This window comes from Thermobia domestica, chromosome 2 (genome assembly GCF_964235325.1).
Source record: "Thermobia domestica chromosome 2, izTheDome1.hap1.1, whole genome shotgun sequence".
NCBI classification, from domain to species: Eukaryota; Metazoa; Arthropoda; class Insecta; order Zygentoma; family Lepismatidae; genus Thermobia; species Thermobia domestica.
This window is the reverse complement of record NC_137455.1, coordinates 132,794,244-132,819,216: the sequence shown is the minus strand read 5'-3', so window position 1 is coordinate 132,819,216 and position 24,973 is coordinate 132,794,244. Positions and strand designations below refer to the sequence as shown.

The following is a 24,973-nucleotide window of genomic DNA, read 5'->3' as shown; positions in this document are numbered from 1 at the left end:
TTTTTTCCGCCGCTTGCTAAAATCATTGAAGAATGTCTACATAACTACATGTGCACAGCTCAGTATGTTCTCTGCAGCATCATCTGTTCCCAGTTTCTTGCAAACGTAAGTTGCAAGCGTACCCTTGGCCTCTATGATGTTTTGTAGCAAGTTGGACAGCTCGAGTCGTGTCACCGAAGTCATCATCATAAGTGCGGATTGTTGTATTTGCAAAGAAATATAAGGAAAAGGGGCAGTTAGGGGAAATATTTATTTCGACAACTTAAAAGTAAACACTTCAGCAAAACAATTGTGTAACTTTCACAGTGCCATTAAGTGTTATTGGAATTATAACTCAATATGAAGACAAAGAAGCTTCGTTTTAGAGATTTATTTCACGGGATACGAAGTTGATATATGTTGTAGATAGTAAAGCTAAGTGTGGTGACCGTACATGAGCTACATTCGAAGTAAATATATGTATGAGAAATAATAATGCTAGATCATGTGTTCTTTCACGTGGTTTCGTCCACCACATACAGTCGAAAACAAACATTGACACGGAGGTGCTAAAAAAAATGCAGAACATTTAAACAGAAAGGTCAACATTGGAAGGTCTTAATAGTGTCTTTGTTTATTTCTCGTGATTAAGGGTATGCAAAACATAAAGATCATTATACGTGACATCATCACAAGATTATGACGTTCGAATCATGAAAACAGTTTTCGGACTTTTTTTCCGGCTAATTGTCATTTTTGTCCACTGTGCAATGCCTTCATTGCGGGCTAGCCAAGGGGTGGGTGCGGACCCCCTTCCAAACCAGAATTGAAAAAAAATAAGGAAGGATGAAACAAATGAAACGGGAGAAGGAAGAATCAACTTAAAAATATAAAGCTAAAGCAAGCGTTTTGTTACTCTTTTTTATGAGGAGCTTTGTGTGAAGGAAACAAGGGAGGGACTCAAGTTAAAAATGGATATTATTGTAACGGAGCATTCCGAATTCCATCTAGCTTCGTGCTAATCCTATATACTTCAAATGATGATCTATAAACTGGTTTGATCAGATAGACTCTCGGGTAGAACTTAGGAAATACCCACAATCACCAATAATATGAGCATGACAACATAGATTCTAGTTACTCTTGTTAAAGAAACTTTCAATTTCGCGGCAACAGTAATCCATTTTATAGGATGCTTTTACTGCTGATACAGATCTCGTTCTTATCCTTGACGGCATTAAACGAAAATAAGAAAAAGAAGAAGAAAGAAGACAAGAAGAACCGAGTTCGAATGACCTTGGAAGACCATATCTTTTTCAATACTTTTTAAAAAAAAATATTCTTTTACTCGAGATTTCTTCATAGTTTGTTATTAAAATACTTACTAACATATTCTCATTTTATTGTCCTAACAAAACAAAATATGGGTATGTTACCAGTAAAATAGTTCAGATTGATCGAGCCTCTGGTGCAAACCCACAGTATTTAATGTCACGCCCGCTCTATAACGAAATTCTGGCTACAGTAAAATAGTTTAGAATGATCGAGCCCCTGGTGTGATAACCACAGTATTTCGTCACGGACCCCCCCTTCTATTATGAAAAACTGGCTACATGCCTGATTGCGCAGTATATGTCTGTGTTAAGTTGGAGACTAAAGTTTACCCGCGTTCATGTCTGTGTCAATGTTGTCAATTTAGCCATTCAATAGCCACATCTAGCCGTAAAAATATAGCTTACTTATTAGCTATAATTAAATACAGAATAGCAAATTCTATACTAGTTCCCAATTTCTAGCCATTAGTCTTTAGCTGTAATTAATCATTTTAGGAAACCAAAACTTCTTTTAAAATATGAATAAAAATAAAATAAAATATTACTTTTTTCTGCTTCGCAGTTGTACTTACTTACATTTCTACTCCAAAATACATCTTATGTACTTGGATCACTCTTGCTTACGTGACACGGTTTAACGGCAAATAGTGATTTCAGATATTTCACCTCTCAGTAACTAATATCAACGCGTAGTTAAATTGCATATTAGTAATTTTATGGTATTTTTGGTTAGGGCTGTGAACTTTTAGCGCTGTGCTGACAATTATTTGAATATAATCAGGGTTGGCAAGGTAATTTACTTGTTACGTATTTTACATAAATTACGCGTAATTTACTAGTAATATACGTCATGTACAAAACCAGTTTCTTACGCAGACGTAGGAAACTATATTTGTTTATTAAAACTAAGATCATTTTGAATATTCGGGTATATTGTAAGCTTAGTTTTCTTATTTAAGCATTAAAACATTATTATCTTCTAAACATTATATTGAAAAGTAATGATTTCATGCCAAATCATAGTAATAAAAGATAATTTTGGATAGCCCCTCGCCGGCCCACTACTACTTTCCACCTATTAGCACACACACAAGCACAACCACCCAACATATAAGCACACACATTAAAAATAGGTGTTGGTTCGGATATGTTTGAAAGTATCAAGTAACCTTTTGATTATAACAATTCATTGTTATACCTTTGCAGCTTTTAACATAAAACTCGCTGAAACCACAACTCAAATATGGCTAGTAGTAGTAGTAGTAGTAGTAGTAGTATGATTCACATTATTAATATGAGCAGTATGAAGAGTAAAAATAATAATGAGAAGAAGAGAAGAATAGTGTACATTGGTGGGCTCGTTTCGGCCCGTCTTGAGTGTCCTCTAGCACTGCTATAAAGGTTTTAAAATCCACAAACAACCATACCCCAGCCTTGATTCGAAGTCGGGACCCTTGAGTCGCTGGTTTGACGCCTGAACCAACACGAACATAAGGTTGACAATAAGACGAAGAAGACGACAAAGGAATAATAATAATAATAATAATAATAATAATAATAATAATAATAATAATAATAATCATCATCATCATCATCTTATACAAGTGGTTATCAACCTAATACCGATCACGAACCCCATATTATCACATCCTTTTGCCAGCGATCCCCTTATAATTTGTGGCTTGTAATAAGCTTGTGTCTGATTTATAATATACGTATTGCGGAGATCTCACTATTATTTCTGTAATAGTAGAATCCATTTCTTCTATATAGCGGATACAGTAATTTCCCTAAAAGCGAATGGAATAAAACAAAATTTGGTCCGTTCATTCATATTACAAATATCGAATCCGATCCGTAATACTGTTTCAAAATGGAGGTCGTTTCAGAATTTTAAAACTTCATAACTCCGTTAATTTTGGGCCATATGATAAAAAAAATAAAGTGCTTTTGCATTATTCTGGTATTTCAATATGCAGTTCTCATTAGTTTCATATCGTACCTCTTGCATTTAAATTGATTTTTAACCAACTGTGCACTTGTAGAAAATGTTTAGTGGACCATTTTTTCCTTGGCAGTATGTATACAGATATAGATCAAAATTCACAATAATAATTATTTAAAAATATTTCCCGTATTAGACTCTAATTATATTTCTATCTTTCGCTTATCTTCGCGACCCCCAGATTGATGAACCCTGTCCTATACTATTTCTTCTTCTTGCAGATCTCGTGTTCCTGTGAGTTGAAGCGTTAAGCCAGCGACTCATGGGTTTCGAATTCGAATCCCGACTAGGGTATGATTGTTGGTGGATTCTAAAACCTTCATAGCAGTGCTATAGGATACTCAAGACGGGCTGAACACCTTGGTTACTTAACGGGCCCAACACTGCATTTGTTGTCTCCTTCTTCTCATTATTATTATTTTTACTAATCATACCGCTCATATTAATACTACTACTATTAATGCTACTATTACTACTACTACTACTTTTAATAATAATAATATTCATACTAATAACAATAATAATAATCATAGAAGGCCATTTTTGAGTTGTGCTTTCAGCATATCCCTTCTCTCCGCCGGGTAAACGTCTCCGTTTGGAATTTACAATCGTGTATCGTGTTCCATTTGACATCGATTCGCATCAATGACGTACTAGAGATCCCAATCACCACCGACAGTTATCATCTTGAGTTTACAATATTTGTCTTCGTGAGAAAATAGGCTCCAGTGTATCGCATTCTGGCGTGTATGACCAAAGTACATAACTTTCAGGGGCTATGGTGGAACGATCATTCTACTTCCGGTTCGATGACATTGCGAATCGTAAGAGTAAGTATATTTCGATCTTTCAATGTGTTCTTCCACTTGTGCAAGTTTCAATGCGATACTCGCCGAGGAATAGCTTTAGTTGTGAGTAAAATAAAACGAAATTTCTACTTTTATGTTCCATGAGTATAGTTAACCTGTAGGCAAGGGAGACGGATGATTAATGATAATGAATTATCATAAGAGATTTGATTTTTTTTTTAGTTTATCGTCTGTTTTAACAGCAAAGCCATATCAGACGTGGGCCTACAGTTCAATGTGGGATCCGAATTGCATGAGCTCCCACCGGGAATCGAACCCGGGTCTCCCATGCAAAGACTCATACACTAATCGTTTAGCCACGAGGGAACTCAAAGGATTATAAAAGAATCGGTGGAGTGGTCATGTGTAAGGAAAAATCAGAATCGCGAGAAAACCCACGGACATGATGTGGTTCACCACAAGCTCATATAGTCTGGGTTCGAACCAGGGGCCTCCCACACTAGAGGTGAACGCTCCGTTATTAGTCCGCCATCTCCACTGATAATAAATGTTTATGATGATGACGAGTAATAAACACAATATTCTGTTCCAGCGTGTGAAGCAATGTAAGGGAAATCAATCAACACGGACGAAACTTAACAAAGGGCTGAACTCTTTAAACGTTTACTTTTATAATCTTTTTCTCTTGTGGACCTTGGAAAATACAAAATGCTATACTTTCACGATATAATCTTTTGCAAGTGTACAGTCCACAGCAAAAAACCTGCAACATGAAGCTGTAAGTTTATTGTGAAACTACGACTAATAGCCCAGGGAATCATCATAACGTCTAAGTGGCACGAATCACGACAGGAGAAACCTCGGCATCCTCCCCTGCACATTTATTTTGGAACAAAATACTTCGTCATTTCACAATAAACTTACATGCTCAAGTTGCAGGATTTTTGCTGCGGACTGTACCACCATATACCAAACATTAATCCCCTCAGAGCTGACAAGAGAAATAATATAAATAAACTTATGAAACGAAATCTTTGTTTCACGTCCCTCGATTATGCTGGGTAGTTTAAAGGAAATGATGATGATCAGAAATGAATTCAATGGTGGAATAAATAAAGTGAGAGGAAACAGGGGAACCCCGAGAAAATCCACGAACACGGTTTGTCCATCACAAAGCCCACTTGGTGCGATCCGGGATCGAACCAGGGACACCACGCACCAGAGGTGAACGCTACACCACCGATTCACCGTGTCCCATACATAAACTTGTGTTCGTATGCTTAGAACATTATTTTGTGTGAAGTTATTCAAAAATTTGAAGTTTCAAAGTAATAACACATGTAATACATAATGAATTTCTGTTAATATTCCTCTTGTTCAAGCCCAAAAAATCCTGGGTGCCAGGTAGCCAAGGCGATTGGAAATACGAGTCTGGGGCCTAGATAATTTAAATCCAAAATAAAATTAAGAAGGCTCATGTTTAAAATTGTATTATTATGATGCCTAGTTTTCAAAACCGAAGCCTAGAACAGAAGAAAAATTTTCGAGCACTTCTCTTCTGTCGACCTCTATTCCTAACCATATGTCTGCCTGTACTTCCATGATTCTAATGGCGTGGGTTAACCAACTGCTAATAAGTACAGTAAATAGTAAAAGCACTATAAGGATGTAGTAGGATCCATCAAAAACTAAGCAAAAGTGGATACAGTCTGGTTAATGGACGTTCCAAAATCTAGGGAATGATGCATGCCGATTTCACATATTGTTGTTAGTTTCATTGTTAGAGGCCACTATTGTTAAATAAACAATCAATTTTATCTGACACCTTTCTACCAGAAACTGACTAAACGTGACACATCCATTTACAATTGAAATGTCTAGGGAATTGTGAATGTCGATTTCACATATTAGTGTTAGTTTTATTGAAAGAAATAATCAACTGTATCTCACACACTTTGAATCAGAAACTGACCAAACTTGGTACGCTCATTTACGATTGAAATATCTAGGGAATGGTGCATGTCGAATTGGCTTATTTTTGTTAGTTTCATTGTTGGTGGTCACCATTGTTAAATAAACAAGCAACTTTATTTGCCATACTTTTTTACCAGAAACTGACCAAATATCTAGAGAATGGTGCATGTCGATTTCATATATTTTTTGTTAGAGTCATTGTTGGAGGCCATCATTCTTAAATATACAATTATCTTTATCTGCCATACATTCTACCAGAAACTGACCAATCATAGCACACTCATTTACGATTGAAACGTCTAGGGAGTGGTACCTATTTTTTCGTGTTTTCCACCAGAAGCTACAGTACTTACAAGTAACATATCTACGATATTGATTGCTTGTGACAATTGGTGACAATTTCATTGCTTGTGACTATCATTGTTGAAAAAATGTCTGTTACATTTTCCAGACTGGCAGATAAATTTAGAGCAATTAAAATGTTAACTTCCGTATACGTTTGGTTACACAATAAAGTAGATGTTGAATGGAACACAATTCCGGAGTTCAGATCTCACAGTAGAATATGACATTGTACATCTACACGAGACAAGCCGTGTGTCATTTTTTTCTATACGAAACACGCCGAAGGAGTTTTCCTTCGAAGAATTGCTGTATTGTTTGTCCGCAATGTTGACAAAAACGAAGCGTTTCAGTCACCGAATCCTCGATCCTCTAGAGTAATGCTATTGAACCAGCGTACCCCTGGAGGTAAGAGAAGATGTTTCTGGGGATACGTAATCGTAAAATAAACATATTTACAATATTTATTGAATGATCGTGGTTGGAGAAAATACATGTAGTAAGTTCTAAAGTCACTTTTAGTTTTTGAATTTTTAACATTGTCCTCAGTGTGCGAAATATCAGGGAGAATGAAGTTAAAGTCTTCCTCAGTAGAACTGAATGTCTCCCATATGTTTTGAAATTTCCCGTGTTATTTTTTTCGGATGTGCACTCTATCCCCCTGTAAATAGTCTTTTGATTGGCACACTGTTCTCAAATTTGTCTCTATTTGTCCCCCTTTTTAATCAACAGAACGTGTGTATTAGGTTTAATAAGTAGTTAATTTCCACTTATTTCTTTTAAACAGGTGTAGGGACACAATTGGATGGCGAACTGTGTCTAGGGGTACGTGAAAAAAAAGGTTGAATAGCACTGCTCTAGAGAGCAAGTGACTCCAGCGGGCGGTGGGCTAAGTTGAGTGTAGACTAGTGGCGTAACAACAATTCAGCGAGTGGAGCAGTTGCTCCAGGTCACACAGTAAAAGGGCGCAAGGGCGAAATAAAAGAATACGGAAAACTGTTTCTTATGCAAAGAACGTTCCAAAAGGTACGCTATGACTATTAGAAGTTAATTGGCAACAGCCGATACCGTGGGCGGATCCAGGAATTTTTGAGAGGATGAGACTCCGAGCTGAAAAATAAACTTGAGACATTTTTCGACATTTGGTTCGCTTACTAAAAATGTGGACTGCAGTGCTTATCTCCGCCTTTCTGGAGGCATCATTGAGGGAAGCCATGTTGTTCAACAGAGAGAATCCAGGATTACCGTGAAGTGGAAACGCATACATTATCTGCAATGAGTAAAGAGCGCACTTAGAATCTTCCTTTTGAGAGAAATTTAAAAAATCAACAGCCTTTGAACAAGCGTTTTGTTAGGGACTAATTTATATATTTCACTATTCATGCAGAGGCGCGCGATCCCCAAGCCCCCTTTCTGGATCCTCACTGGGCGATACCCGGACAATCGTCACTGCAATGTTTGTCTAGCTAGCTGCCTAGTGAAAGTTTTGCATAATGAGTCATTGCGCCACCCCCTCCCGGGTTTCACCCCCACCCGAGAAGAAAACGAAAATTGGGCCTGTTTGAAACCTAGTTGACACTTATAAAGCTATTCGTTACTCCCTAAAAGTAGCAGTAAAAAAACTTTTGCTCTTTCCGTTTCAACTACCCTGCACTGAGAAAATGATTTGGTTGAAACGTGACCACGCGGTGTGGTAAAAACGTCTCAAACCAAATTGAGTTAGTTGGGAATGATGGGTGGTCACTTGTAACCCAACTACATTAACCGGTAGGTCAACAAAATGACTATATGTCACTGTAGAGAATTTTAAACCAATACTTGGGTCATATCTGGTTATCGGAAAGTGTCATGATACATGAAACATATAGTCTAAAAGAAGCTGATTTACGTGAACAATTTAGTACTACAAAAAATTGCAACACATGTTTGTTATTTTTTTGTCTATTCAGTCGAAATTATACAGAGTTATATCTTGACAGAGCACGATTACTATAGCAACGTTAGCTCTAGCCAAGCAGAAGGCTGCAGAGGAAGAAAATAACGCCAAAAGGAAAAACAAATCATTGCGTCGAAGCCACAATGCATGAATAGCAGTGCTGTGATATTTTCTACTTATGTTAGTTATATGTCCTAGCATGTAAGAATAATAGATTGCGCATTCTATGTATAACTGTTGTCAGACTACTCACTAGATTAAAAAAAAAACGATTAATGTGGCAAATTACAGAAAACATAGAATGTTATTTGTTGCTTCGCACAAATGACAAATATACTGCGAAAAGCTTTGAAATAACTACTTACCGGCTGTGAGAAATGAAAATATTCACAGTCAATAAGTAGTTATTTCTGATATATTCGGAAGGCAATATCCTTGGTATTCATACTGAATCAAGGAGCCTAACTTCTCTTGTGTTAGTTAATGTGCCAGCTAGGATCAAGTGTTGTAATACGCATTTGGGAGCACAGCACACATACGACACTTAGAGGGTTGACGAAAGTTTTCACTTTCGGAGGGCAACTTGCTTTTTGAACCTCATTCATCTTCATCATCTTTTCTTTCTTTTCCATTTTCGTCTGGGCTTCGGCCCTCGGCTTGTTCATCATGATGTCGGACTCTGGCACCGCAAACGGTCAAACGCTCCCTGGTCGACACTTAGGACTACCACCTATAATTCCGACGAATCCCAGCACTTCGCGCGAGCTAACTGCATCCACTGGATCTCGCAGCCGAACTCGCCACTTTTCTTGGGGAAGTCAACCGATAGGAAGCACATTTAGAGATAGGCATCCTTCTACTGAATCCACACTATCTGCAAAACGTGTTCGATCAACGTCCCCTATTACATCAATGGATATCGAGAGCAATCCACAGCATACAAATACAACTACCGTGCCTATGGATCATTCCTTAACACGCTCAACTTTCGATCCTGTTTATAATTTTCTACTCACAGATTATGACACTAAATTCACAAATTCCAAAATGATATTTCTACAAATAATGAAATACGTTCCTAGGGTGCGGGATACTCTAATCCAAATCGTTTCTACTAGGAATGGCTACATCTTGAAATCCAAAGATCCAAATTTTGGAATTACCATACGAAATAAAGCTTCCTACGAAATTTTCGGGAAAACCGCTAAACTCACAAAACTGGCAGATAAGCGTCAGAAGCAGCCTTCACCACCTTGACAACCATCTTTTCTATCTGCTGTCATTAGAGGTGTCTCACCCGAATTCTCAGATGCAGAAATACTCGAGGAACTAGCGCAAGAAGGGATATCAGTCGATAAGTGTATTCGGATTCGAAATAATAATAGTCCTACATACATGGTCCGCGTTCTTTGTAAGCGTCAGGATACTATTGACTATTTATTACGATATGGTGCGCCAATCTACAAGAAAATCCACAGAGTTGAACCATCCAAAACTCAAGGACCATTCGTTGTGAAAAATGTCTGGTTTACAACGATCATACTACCGCTAACTGTTCCAATCCTTCTAAATGCGGGTACTGTTCAGGGCTGCACGAAACCAAAGCGTGTCCCAATCTCCAAGGACCGCCCAAATGCAATACTTGCAGCGGGCTTCATCCCACCTACAGTTATCGCTGCAAAGCCTAACCAGCTCCAACTCTTGAGTATCCAGAACTAACGGTACCCCTAAAAACTGCCGATAAAGCAACTCAACCGACTCAATCCATACTACCTCCGCTAACCGTTGAAGATCTCCTCCGTTATATCAGTCTGGTGTTACAAAATATGTTTCCATTTCAGCGAGCTCATATCTTACACCATATAATCTCTGCCGCTAAATCCATTTTTCACATCAATCTCCATGCAACGTATTCCAACAATTATGTTCATTTTCACATTGGGCCTCTGGAAATTGCTGTTTAACGCCATGTATATATTACTCCACATCATGGGAATTACTTTCCTATTTGTTAATATTCGATCATTTTCACAACATAAGCTGTTATTCGAAACATTATTATATGAGGAGCACATTAATGTATTTGCACTAAACGAAACCGCCTTAAGACCGAACATGTTAGCCCATATTTCTGGTTACCAACTACAGCGTCACGATTATCACGATCATATGGCACGTGCTCAAGGAGGAGTTGCAATAGATTATTCTCCCAAATATCCAGTAAGAGCATACACTCGTCAAGTTTTTGCAGATCTTCCGGAATACTTACTTTACTCTATATACTTTCCTTCATTAATAGTTAATTTTAGCACAATCTATATTAGACCACGCCAACCCATACCATTACAGTATTTTGAATATATAGCCAATAACTTTCGTAATATTATCATCATGGCGGATATTAATATCCATAGTCGTAGTGCTCGCGAAAAGGTAAATTTTCAGCAGTTCTTAACTGACAATCTCCAGCTGGATCTTCATGTCCTTCCTACTCACACCAGACCAATCAGTCAGACTACACCAGATGTCGTAATTACATCTATAAATCTTATTAACGACTGCCAGCTTGAAGTTCTCGATTCCATCGGAAGCGATCATCATCCAGTTAAATTAACATTAACTCGAGGACAACCACCACGACGGGTAATTGCACCGCGACGTGTTCCTCGGTTTGACAAAGCGAATTCGCCTCATTTTCGGCAAGACATCGAACACTCTCTTTCAAGTGTAGCAGCTCCAACTACAGAACCTGAGTTGGCTTCGTGTCTTACTATTCTCACTGAGGCAATAAGAAACAGTGCTCATCATAACATTCCAACTGTTCAAGTGACTCTCCACAAGCCAAAATTACCACTGACGTATGTCACTCTCATACATAAGGCTTGCCAACATCTCCGTGAATACCATCGAACAGGAAATGATGTCTATCTTCATCAACATCGCCAATGGCAACGAGCGGTTCTTAATTATCTTGCTGCATATAAACGTCGCAGTTGGATTAAGACTTGTAATACCTTATCTGAGGAAGCACACCCATCACGCTATTGGAAGAGGTTTAATCAACTAATTGGCAAGAATACGACAACAACTTATCCTCTAATTTCAGATGGCACTCCTCTCTTCTCAGACCAAGAGAAAGGTAACGCTTTTGCTAGTCAGCTACAGACAGTTTTTACTCCAACAGCTGCCTGTAAGATCTCTGAACGGACAGACATCTCTTGCATTCCTGCTTTACAACCTTCTGCAGACCACGTCATTGATCTGGAAAATCCACTCACCGCACCGATTACTACAGATGAAATTAACATTGCTCTCAAGCGGAAAAAGAATACAGCACCTGGGGTTGATAACATTTGCTATCGTGATATTAAAGAAGCCCTGCAATCACTTCTACTACTACTGGTGGCGATTTACAACTTCATTCTCAGAACTGGTTTCTATTCCTCAGATTGGAAAGTATCAAAACTTTGCATGTTCCATAAACCGAACAAGCATGTACATTCTGTTTTCTCTTACAGACCAATTCAACTGACATCAGTATTCAGTAAAATTTTTGAGAAAATTCTTGGCTGCCGTCTTCATAAGTACCTTGAGACAACTACTCTACTACCCATCCATCAAGCAGGCTTTCGGCCTAAGTTCTCCATAAATGACCAGCTACTTCGCCTCAGCACCATAATCACTGACCAGTATAATCAAGCCTTCCCTTCTTGCCTCATTCTTATGGATTTAGAAAAGGCTTTTGATAAAGTTTGGCATTACGGCTTAATCAAAAAATTACAATCATTCAAGTTTCCACTTTGCTATTTGAGGATAGTATATTCTTTCCTTACAAATCGCATAGCTTATGTTACAGTCGGCAATGCTCTATCTTGGCCTATCTTTCCGCTTACTGGGGTTCCTCAGGGTTCGGCTCTCAGCCCTTTATTGTATATATTATACGCTTCTGATATCCCTGCAGTTCCACGCAATGCTTTTACTTTTCAATATACAGACGACGCGGCTTTTCTTGCTCTTGGTAAAACTATCCAACAACTTAATATTATTTTACAAACAACTCTCGATAATTACATCAAGTGGTGCAAGAGATGGCATTTAACCATTAATACAGAAAAGACTCAAGCAATCATATTCTTACCTCCAAACAGACGTTCCCGAGTGTACAGAAATCCGAATCTCTTGCAAGTCACTGTTGATGGACACTGTGTACGCCCTACCCCTACTGCTACCTACCTAGGCGTGGTTTTCGACTCAAAACTCACTTGGAATGCTCACCTGAAAAAGCTAACAGCTAAGGCTAACATGCGGTTAAATCTATTGCGCCGTCTCACAGGCACGACTTGGGGTCTGAAAGCTGAAGTGATACTTCACACCTATAAGGCATTCCTCCGACCCGTCCTCACTTTTGGACACACCGCCTGGAGCAATGCTTCTGCGTCATATTACGAAAAACTCTGCATCTTGGAGCGACATGCTATTCGGCTGGCTTGTCGTATTAACCCATATATTCCCAAGATATTTTCTTATCGAATTTTTAATTCTTCTGTGGTTTTATCTATTCATCAGGTCTCATGTAGCATGAAAAATGTTGTTATTTATTTTTCTGACCATAAACCTTTGCGCGGTAAGGCCGCCCCAAAAATGGGGCAGTGGGAACTGCAGGGTACGTGTCACCTGATACAATATAGTTCCAGAAATGGGGCAGTGGGAAATGGGGGGTAGGATAAAATTAATACCAGATAGACGAATGTTTCTCTGAACTCAATTTGTTTTATGCATAATATGTGCTTTATTAAATTTAGTGTTAATATTATCCTTAAAGATCTAATGAAGTGCTTTAGTATTAACTTATACAATGTTAGAACATCTAGAAAGTATAAAATATAAGAATTAACAATTTTAGACATACAGGCATGGAATCTGCCTTTAAACAAACATAATTAAACATTTTTCAGGCATTCAAAAATGTCTGCAAATAAAAAAGAATATCTAAAAGTCAGACAACTCTTTGTGTTACGATCATTATGAGTGGAATGCAAGAATACACTTAGCACGAAGTCCAACTTCACATTTCACACATATTTTTGTTATATTCTTGTGACAGTGTCCACATTTTCTCTGTGTTTGACTCGAACCAATACCATGTCCTTTTCCATCCAGTCGAGCTCTTTCTGGAACACGTTTCTCTGCTGGCATTCATTGATGTGTTCTACCCATTGGTAGGCGTACAGTATACATTGCCAGATACGATTAAACCACTATTCTAGTAAAATCCAAAAAGCTCATGCAATTTTTTGCCTACCAGTCGGAGTTAGCCTATAAAGGTGATATGCGTTGCACATTGATGCATCCAAAGAGTACATCAGTAGCTGCCAATACCATTTCTTCATTCGAATAGACACCCTATATACGGCAATATTTTCATTTAACCTGTCCACGCCACCCTATAAATATTTATTCTGCCACGCACGCTGGTTGATCAACATCAATTTTCTTTTTCGCTACTTCACCCCAGCGTTTAGTTTTCCCTAGCGGAGATACACCTACCTTGTTTGAAGGAATAGTTACAACATTATTGTACCTGACAATAGTTACACCTGACGAAACGTCTGCAACTTGACCATACGATCCACGAGGAAGTTTCTTCATTTCTTCCGGTTGTTTTAGAGGTGCTTTTTCCACTCTGTCCATCCGCACAGTCCCTGTTCCATCATGGCCTTTAATTCCCAGTGTTTCCAACAGACGCAGGGATGTAAAAAAAGATATCCATGTAAATGCTGTATCCTTCTGCTGGGAGCCTTTCAACTAGATTTAAAACAACTGAACCTCCCACCCCGACTTCAGGATTTGTTTCCCGTTGAAGCACCCTGATAAGGTTCTGCAGAAATTAAATATCCTAAACGTGTACACTTGGCCCATATTTTAAACTCAAATCTTATCGGTTTTCCTTGAAGATGTTGCTTACAACCATGATACCCGAAGTATGGTACCACGGATTCATCAATTCTCACATATGACTCTTTAGGAAGATACTTTAACCAACGTTCGTTTAACATGGTCCATAGTGGGCGAATTTTACTGAATTTATCACTGCAGTCAAGCTTAGTATTATCACAAACATGTAGATAACGCAATATTTCTTCAAATCAATATGTTGGGTATCTACACCCAGGTCCCAATACAATTGATACCTAGAAATCGTACAATAACCACTAAGCAAAAGAAACGCGAAAAATAGGCGTATTTCGTTAGAAGTAACATCAAATTGTTTCCCATCTTTCTGAACAGCGCAAATTCTCGAACAGTTAACGAAGAGAGAAATAACGTCATCGTCGAAGAATAGTTCGAAAAGATCAACAGGAGACACATCTTCTTGTAATAATTCTGGCCTTTCCCAGATTCGTGGAGGTTTCGTAGGAATATCGACCCTCTCCCATTTCCTAATTGGAAGTGAATTACGTTTTACTTTTGTTGAGCACTGTGAGCTGCTGACACTAGCAGTAGGTGGTTCTAGTTCACTTTCCTCTTCCAACCCTCTTCTGTCCACAACATTTCAGTTGCTCGTAATTCTTCTAATTTCAAGCTCAGCGCTTGCACTAAGCTGGTTACCAGATAGGTTGTTTATTGTTGCACTTTGGCAATCCTCGTCCCCGCTGTCTTCGTCACTCAATTGTGAGTTCTCAGGAGGAGTGATATAAATATTCGCATCTAGGAGGTTGTCCTCTGCTTCATGGATGGAAGCAATTTCGTTGACAGTCAACCTGAAGAAAAACAATATATAAAGGATGTATTTTAGTGTGAGTAGAAAATATTGTTCAAAAATTTCTCAAACCTATTCTATACACTTCAAAAACAATATGTTCTGTAAGTTAAACTTTAAAACAAGTGAAACACCATAACAGCCCATCATGTTTGCAGAGCCGAATCACAATGTGGTCAATAATTCTATAATTCATATGGGATGCTGTCTTACTCGAAGAAACAAAAAGAAGGTAGTCTTTTACACATCCGGTTTTGAAATCTGCATCGTTTCATATGCTAGAACAATTACTATATTAATTACGTATTGTGCACATTACAAAAAATGAATGTTTCAACCTAAATAGCAGAAAGAAAATACCATACTTGAAAGATTATAAAAGTATTAGTTTTTTATGTAGAATATTTTAAAAGTTTGTATAACTAAAATGTGTTAGTTGATGAAAATACTCATTTTAGACTGTTATTGTATCACTTAAATTTCTGTCGCATGCTTAGAAACACACAGTTTATCTAAAAGGCCTATTTCTGTTTGACTCTCCTACATTTTCCCTAAACTTATCCGTACAACCGATAATTATACATATATAATATCCTTACCACCTGTTGAATCTGATAGAAGCAAGAGAAGGTTAGGCAGAACTACGAATAGCGATAGTTCTTTCGCTTAAATCAGTCCTACATGACAAAACTAGGAATATACCCAAAGTGTAATATGCACAAATGTTAACCATCTCTGGTGTTCCCAGTGCCCCAATAATTGGGCAGCAGGCTTCTTACAGTAGGCATGCCTACAGTTCCCACTGCCCAGTTTTTGGGGCACTAAAGTTTTGGTTGAAAAACAGTGGATTATAATAATAATTTCCAATTATATTATTATACCCAAATTACAGAAGTTCGAAAACAACAAATCAATAAAAACAAATGAAAAAATCAAAATATTAGTATTTCAATATCTTACCTTTTCTGCTCTGACATCGTGTCTTGTTCTTGAGAAAAGTCTTCAGTATAAAACACACAAAGGAAATATAAGACAGTCACTAACCGAATGTTGCAATGTAGCCACACACTCCAACTAATGACCCATAAATAATAGAGTTTTAAAACGTTTTTACATTTGTTAATAAAAAATCGGAAATATATCGCCCAATTTTTGGGGCAGTGGGAATATATGGGTTAAGCTTCCTTACCCTACATGGCTGACATATGAGAATATCGATTTTTTCAAAAATCACGAAACATCTCGCCGAACTACGACTAAAGTATATCTCCTCACGTATACAAACAGGTCATCCGCTATTCTTGGACATCCTGCAGGCTGATGCTCTTACTGACGCTACATTTCGATACAAACATTCACCGTTAAACATCTTAGTATCTCTGTTTGTCCAAAATGCACATCTGACTGCTGACGAACGGGAAATATATGACATTTACTTCATTAATGATCATCTTCCTCATATTTTTCCATATTAGCACTGAAATTCTCACTATTAACAATGGCTTCCCCCTGTCATCATCAGTCCGGAGTCGCCCCGGGACAGAAGATTTAACATTGCATCTGTCTTGCTAATTTAACTATGTCTGTGTTGTGTTTGCACTTCATCTCATACCTCATCATCATTGCTCTAAGTTCTATTACATTTGTGACACATTTTGTTTTTCTATCATATTTATACTTTAGCACCTCGGATATATATATATATATATATATATATATATATATATATATATATATATATATATATATATATATATATATTTGCACCTATGTGTTCTACTTTTGATTTATTATTATTATTTATCAGTAACAGCTAGTTTATTATGCTCACTTTTCCTCATGTTTATATAACTGCACTTTGACCATCTCACAGTGTTAACAATCAATGTAAATCTAAAGGCATCTATGCCAAAGAGAGGGCGTAACCCTCTAATGGCTGGGTGTAGGAGTATCACCTTGACCAAATCAGTTAATAATTGATGAATAAAGGATTATCCAGTTCACTTATAACCCTATTCCCTTACCCCTAAAAAAACCTTGGTATTGAGGACAGAGATATCTTACCAGCTGTGACATACCACACGTCAAATCAGCTGTTTTCTTTTTGTTTTCTTGTAATCCTTTCCTCGATCCTGGGACTTGCTCGTCAGATATTCGCTGAGCAACAGCTATCAGACTTATCTCAGTCAAGGGTAGCTCGTTGCGACACGTTTAAACTGGGGCAATTCCTAACCTAAGTCACTATCCGAATGGGTGGCTCCTACCTGATTACCATACCTTATTAGCTGTTTTGTGTTTTTTGTGCTCATCATCATGGCTACTGTACCTCACGCTTCTACTAATCTTTCCTTGGGCCCCTCAGCATCTGTCGACAAGCGAAAGAAGAGCTCTAAAAGCACTTCACGTAGCGAAGTTCATCAAAATCAGCCTCAGTCACCTCAACCGAAGCGTCATCATACTCTCAGCGAATCTACTGTATCAGACTCATCCAATCGCATCTGAAACTTCTACATTCACATCTGTAAAACTACCTGTTCATTCATTTCTACTCACGAATTATAGTCACGAATTTCAACTCAGCATCGCACAAATCATCTACACACAGAATGACATCATTATTAAAGCGCTAGACGATAAATTTAAATCCACACTTCGCAATACTTATTCCTTCGAGATATTTGGTAAAAACGCTTCTATCACTAAACTCAACACTCTATCAGCCAAGCAACCACCGCCACCACGCAAACAACCTGTTTTATCAGTTGTCATCCGAGGTGTTGACCCGTCCTTTACGGACAAAGAAATCAGTCAGGAACTCCAGCTTGAAGTACATTCTATCATCAAATGTATCCGTATCAGAAACACACAAGGAAACACCTGCATGGTTCGTGTTTTAACCAATTCACACGACACCATAGACTCTCTTCTCTCAAATGGAGCCTTCATTTATCGCAAACGTCATCGTGTCGAGCCTTCTCGTTCTCCTGCTCCACTTTCAATGCGGTGTGAAAACTGCCAGGTATATAACGATCATCCCACCGTCGCATGCCCAAACCAACTTAAATGTGGGTTCTGCATTGGCCTTCATAACACCCGCAATTGTTCTAACCTGAAGGACACTCCTAAATGTTACACCTGTAACGAAACTGGACATCCTACTTACAGTTATAAATGCAAGGTTAAACCTACTGCAGATCCATTCAAGCCAGAATTAACGGTACCATTAAAACCGCATATCACTCTAACAGCTTCTATTCTGCAGGATATCTGTCAGCCCATCACAATCACCCAATTCTTGTCCTTTCTTGCTGTTACTTTACAAAATATTCATTCACTAATGCGCAACCATATTCTTTGCCAAGTCCAACAAGCTGCCAAAGCCATACTCAACATCAACTTCACATCTACCTACTCTGGCCAAACTGTTTACTTTCATTCAGATCCGTTGCAAACAGAAGTTTAAGACTCTATTTGACATCTTGTTTCTTAACATCATTATGGACATTACTTTTCTCTTTTTGAACATTCGTTCTTGCATCCATACTGCCTCTGCCCAATATATTCCGCTTCGCACCGCTCATGCTTACAAACCAGCTCTTCGTCCTCAGTATCTTACATTTATCAAACGTTCTCGGGCACATTATCGAGACTTCACTCACACTGGCAACCTTGAGTCTCTCCGTCTCCACTGTCAGTATCAACGCACTGTTCACAACTACCTTGTTGCTTATAAACGTCATCGTTGGATCGCTACCTGCAATGATCTTTCCTCCATCACCCATCCTACCAGATACTGGAAACGATGCCACCAACTCACTGGACGATCATCTCGTACACCATACCCTCTCTTACTTGGAGATGATCCTCTCGCTGACGATACTGCTAAAGCAAACGCCTTTGCTGATTATCTTCTAGGCATTTTCACTTCTCTTGCACCTGATCCATCAATACGCTGCCCTCCAACAGACAATATTAATCTTTCTTCACCCGATCTTCAACCCAATCCCAAACATCACCTACCTTCAAAAAGTTATCTCACTGCTCCTATTACGGTCGAAGATATCCACAGTACAGTCGCCAGGAAACGTCAGTCGGGTCTAGGCGCTGATCGTATTTCTTATCGACATATCAGAGAGGCTCCCTATGATCTCCATTTACTTGCAGTTAGTTACAAATATATTTTGCGCACAGCCTTCATTCCGACTCACTGGAAGTCATCGATCACTCTAATGTTTCCCAAACTAACCAAACTTTCACATGCTGTCTCTTCTTATCGGCCTATTCAGCTCACTCTTTCGTATTTTGCTGATCATAAAATTGATTAAATTCATGTTTAGAAGTGTTAAAAAGTGAAAGATCGTTTAAAGAATCTGAAAATTTTCATGGCTTAGACAATTTTCAGTACTATGTAGAACAAGTGAAACAATTTTTCATGAATCGAAAAATTGTCTGCCCTGTATAGAAAAATTGAAAAACTTTATGTGGCGGAAACTTTTCATCATTTTGAAGCAAAAAGTAAATCGGAAAGTTTTATTGCTCTGTGGAAAAAAGTGAAAGGAATTTTCTTAGATTGAAAAATTCTAATTGTGATGTAGAAACAAGTAGAAAGAAGCTTTTCGTAAGCTGGACAATTTTGGATATTATGTATTGTGATATTAGGTGGAAACTTTTCCACTATATTTAACTGCACATTAAGCTACAAAGTTGAATTCCTGTAGAGGAAAGTTAGTCAGCAAAATTTTCCAATTAGCTTCGGGAACCGGAAACTTTTCTAATATTTCAAGTTGGGAAGTAAAAATTCACATAGTGTTTCCCCCCTCTCTCTCTCTCTCTTTCTCTGCGAGTTCCTTCGTTGCTAAGCGGTTAGCATACGCACCATTGGCATGAGAGACCTGGCTTCAATTCCCGGCGGGAGCTCATGTGGTTCGGATTCCACGTTAATCAGTTGGTAACGTCTTATATAGCCTCGCTGCTGAAAGGGATGTTAAACTCAAAATCAATTCAATTCAACTCTCTCTCTCTCTCTCTCTCTCTCTCTGTGTGTGTGTGTGTGTGTAAATTGCAGGAAACATACATCGAGTTCCTAGAGTACAAATATACCATTCTGTTATTTAAAATTTAAATTTATTAAAAGTGGTGAATATTTTCCGATTCATAAAAACATTCTCTACTTATTCCTACATCGTTGTTTAGCCGTAAAATTTATTGGTAATAAATATTGTCCAAAAAAGTTTCATGAAGTGATAATCTAACGATTCTTCATTTCTTCAAAAAGGTTTCAAAAACTTCAATGCGTTCTTCCCTCAGAGTGCAACTTTGATCTCACAAAATTATATTTCGTCAATTTAATACTCGTAAGACGAAGTTTTCGCATAGTTTTACTACTTTTCTAGATTTACATACTGCATTTATAAATAAGTAGAGATAATATAAAGTGCCTACTGTAAATTTTTGATTACCTAAAACTTGGATTTAAATAACTCATGAAAACAAATAATGACCATTTTCTGAAAAAAAAATATTTAGTCATATATACATTCAGATGAGAAAGTGGAATATAACTAATGAGGAAGCTGATTTTTGTAGTTGTTTTTTGAATAAAATAATAAAAGAAACGTAAAAAGCTGCACTGTTAGCTTGCGTTCTAAAAGCAACAAAAAATTCATTTTACTTTACCAAATAAAAAATATATCTTTTTTATAGATATGTACTTATTCTATCGAATTGGTATTATTTCTAATACATTTTTATACATAATAATGGTAGTTTTACAATACAAATATCTGCTCTAAGATGTTGATTATACAAAATTCCAATATTGAAATTATGAATTACAACGTTAAACACAATAAAATTAAAGCATTTCTTTTTATTTTCTGTTACAAAAATCATCTTCATAAGGAACTTTTATGTAGTTATTTCATTACATAGGCAGGCCTATATAGAAGAAAAAGTGGAATTTTCTGGTTTTGAAATATTTGATAAATTCAGAAAGGTATCTTTTCGATTTCTTGTTACATTTTAAATATTGGAATGGGATATTTGTTCTCTACGAACTCCATGTATGTTTCCTGCACTTTACACACACACACACACACACACACACACACACACACAGAGAGAGAGAGAGAGAGAGAGAGAGAAACCCTATGTAAACGTTTACTTCCCAACTTGAAATCTTAGAAAATTTTCAGGTTCCCGAAAGCTAATTGGAAAATTATAATTTGTTGTTGTCTCTTTTCTCTACAGGAATTGAATTTTATAGGAATAAATATAGTGGAAAATTTTCCACCTAACATTACTATACATAATATCCAAAATTTTCCAGCTTAAGAATTTTTTTTACTTGTTTCTACATCGCATTTTTTTTAAGTGCTAGCCGAAGGCTAGCTCCCTTGCGAGGGTTACGCCCTCTATCCGGGGTGAGGAGTGCAGAGACTGGGGAAGGAAGGATATTGGAGGTGGTCTATGGGAAGTAAGAGTAAGCGGAAAGAATCATTTATTTTATTTAGATCATAATTTCAGTTTACTGCTTTTATTGCATTTTATTCAATTTCATTGGACATTATGAACTTTGTTCATAATCATGAGGACAAGGAAAAAAAATGACAATGAAGTGCATATGACAGGACAACACAAGGATATGTTAGTGAGACGAATGCAGATTATCTTCTTGTCCAGGGGCTGCTCTGGACAGTAATGTAGACAAGTGGAGCCCTGTTAGCACAATAGGTTACGGTGCAGCATATGTAGGTGATATATGAAATGGAAGGTGACCAGAAGAATAAGCTGAAGCGACAAAATGATCTGGATGGTCTGGTGGAATGGTTTTGAGATATAAAGAGAAGAGTAGGGATAGAGGGCAAGTAGAAAATTGATATCCTAAATCATAGTGGCGGTCGGCATCCATAGTATCTAGAAGTAATGGATGACGTTGCTGAAACCGGTTTGTGATGAACTTTAGTCGCAACTGTTCAAGATGACGGAGAATGGTAGGAAAAGAGATACGGTCGTAAAGCTCCTGTGTCGGACTGGGAAGCTTGATCCTATAAGCCAGACGAAATGCGTGCCTTTCAAGAACTTGTAACTTCTGATAGAAAAAAGGTAGTGCAGCAACCCAAGCGGGATGACCATAAGTTAGAACTGGACGTAAGAATACCTTATACGTATTAAGGATTGTAGTGGGTTGCAATCCCCATGTGGTACCAACTAGACGTTTTAGTAAATTGAGCCGAGCATACGCTTTACGAATGATTGCGTGAAGATGCGGCCGCCAAGTTAAGTGATGATCGATTATGATACCAAGATAGGTAACTTGTTTAGTAGGTGATATTCGTGTGCCGTGAACCTCTAGATTAAGTAGATCGGGGTTTTTCTGAACCCGAGAACGTTTTCGAGGTGGTATGAAAACGATAGCTTGGGTCTTAGTCGAGTTAATATGAAGGCGCCACTGAGTACACCATCGGAGGAAAGAATCTATTGCTAGGCGGAGAGCAGAATTGATTCGTTGAATAGTTCTGGCCGTGCAAAGAAAGGCAGTATCATCTGCATATTGAAAAGTATGAACATTGGGAGGAAGGGTTGGCATATCAGCTACAAACAGAAGGTATAGAAGAGGCGAGAGAGCGGAGCCTTGAGGTACACCAGAATGGATAAAGATCGGATGTGATGAGGAACTATTGATGGTAACATAAGATAGGCGGTTAGAAAGAAAATGGAAAATTAAACGGAGGTAGCAGAGTGGAAGCCTAAAACGGTGAAGTTTGAACATGAGGGCTAAATGCCACACTTTATCAAAAGCCTTCTCTAGGTCAAAAAGAATGAGGCATGAAGGCCGAGCAGTGTTATAATGATTTGTGATTAGATTGAGAAGTCTGAGCAATTGATCATTGATGCTGAAATTAGGTCTGAAACCAGCTTGGTGTACAGGCAAGAGATTATATTGAGAAAGATGGTGATGTAGTCTGATGACAATGATGCGCTCAAGAATTTTGCTAAATACGGAGGTTAATTGTATTGGACGGTAAGAAGCAACAGAATCTGGAGGTTTGTTGGGCTTAAGAAACATGAGAGTGGAAGAAGTCTTCCAGTCACAGGGGATGTAGCCAGTCCGGAGAATAAAAGAATATATATATGAAAGAAGCAGAAGAAGACAATAAGGAGCCTCTTTGATATGACGATAAGTTATGTGGTCGATACCAGGAGCTGTGTTGCGCTTGCGGTTTACGACGGTGGCGATATCAGATGTAGAAATTGGAGCTGTGAGAGGATTGTCGTCTGGAAGAATGTGTGCTGCACTGGGTTGTAGATATGGAGATGATAAGTTCAAGCGATCAGTAGGATGTCTTTGAACAAAATCTGATGGGAATGGGGTGAAGGTAGTCTGCAGGTGGTCTGCAAAGGCGTTCGCTTTCTCTTCGTCTGTGTGTAATGGTTGGTTATTTACTAACAGCGGATATGGTGTGCGAGTAAGCTTCCCAGTCAACATATGAAATCGCTTCCAATACTTAGTAGGGTGTGAAGTGTCAGCTAAGTTGTTACACGTCTTCACCCAGTTGCGAAGTTTATGTGCCCTGACGTAGTTACGCACAGTGCGCTGAAGTTGGCGATGATGACGAAGAGCTTCTAGATTACCAGTGCGCTGATATTCGCGAAAGAATTCGCGAGAACGATGTATGAGAGGTAGGTAGTTTGGCGGTAAACGTGGTTGGTACCTGGTTATTTCAGTTGTGGGTATATGAAGGTCAGAAGCGTGATGAATGGAATGAGTGATTTCAGAGACCCGTGCGTAGAGATCATCTTCGGTAGCAGGAGGCTCGATGGTAACCAAATCTTCAGCAATAGTAGTGCGATAGTCATCCCACTTGGCTTGATCAAATCGTGGAACACGACGAGGTTCAGGGAGCAAACGAAGAGTAGGAGCCTGCGGTTGATCGATATGAAGTTTGATAGGAAGGTGATCACTACCTATGGAATCGAGCACTTCAAGAGTGCAACGCTGGAAGAGATTGCCAGAAAAAATAACTACGTCAGGTGTCGTATTCGTGATGGGTCTGGTTGCTTTAGGTATATCAAAAACATGGCCGGTGGTATGAGTAGTAATGAAGTCAAGGAAGCTTTGCTTCTGATTATCTGGACGGCTGTGTATATTGATGTCGGCCATGATGATATAATATTTAAAGTTATTGGAGATGTAAAGAAAGAATGAGCGTGGGATGGGGTGTCCAGGGCGTACATATATGGTAGCTACGGTAACGTAAAGGGAGTGGAAGTACAGCGTCGTAATGAGATACTCTGGAACATTAGTCAATGCAGGATGATATTGACGGTGACTAATCGAAGGATGGAAGCCAATGGCCACTCCCCCATTTGCTCGGCGTGCTGCGATGGTAGAATCAGAACGGAGTAGGGTGTATCGAGGTATCCTGAACGTCATAGACGGAGTAAGAAGAGTTTCGTTCAGAAGGAAGGCCTGAATAGTTTCTTCGAGAAGTATCTGTTCGAAGAGAGTGTACTGGGAAGCAAGTGATCGAATATTAAGAAACAGTAAAGAAATACCCATGATTAAGGTGCAGCAGTAGTGTTGGAAGTGGCGGAGGAGACATGTAATTCCTCAAGAGGGGTGGCGTGAAAATAGACATGAGGGCCAGAGTAAGTAGCTTGAAAAGAATATTTAAATATAATGCGGGCTGCATGATTGACCACCTGGAGGATATGCTGACGTAGAAACGGGTGAATGTTCTGCAAAGCGATGGTAAAGAATGAAATGAGTTGCTGTACGGAAATTGCTTCATCAAGAGGTTGTGGTGCTACATGTTGTTGAACTTCTGGTAG

At 38.4% G+C, this 24,973-nt stretch overlaps 1 protein-coding gene across 1 annotated transcript; it reads right to left on the bottom strand.

Annotated features, from left to right (window-relative positions):
• Positions 1-14,932: 14,932 nt before the first annotated feature.
• Positions 14,933-24,701, bottom strand: LOC145679172 (uncharacterized). Its single transcript, XM_081749763.1, has 3 exons — positions 23,339-24,701; positions 16,100-16,139; positions 14,933-15,140 (listed from the first exon to the last, which is right to left on the bottom strand). The coding sequence occupies exons 1-3, from the start codon at positions 24,699-24,701 to the stop codon at positions 14,933-14,935; spliced, it is 1,611 nt and encodes a 536-aa protein (XP_081605889.1).
• Positions 24,702-24,973: the final 272 nt, after the last annotated feature.

Excerpts from the sequence above, each read along its gene's own strand:
- LOC145679172 (XM_081749763.1), bottom strand. The coding sequence starts at position 24,701 with ATGGGTATTTCTTTACTGTTTCTTAATATTCGATCACTTGCTTCCCAG. Across the intron at positions 16,140-23,338 it reads CAAGCGCAACACAGCTCCTG|ACTTTTCTCAAGAACAAGAC; the intron begins GTATCGACCACA and ends TTTATACTGAAG. Across the intron at positions 15,141-16,099 it reads ACGATGTCAGAGCAGAAAAG|GTTGACTGTCAACGAAATTG; the intron begins GTAAGATATTGA and ends GTTTTTCTTCAG.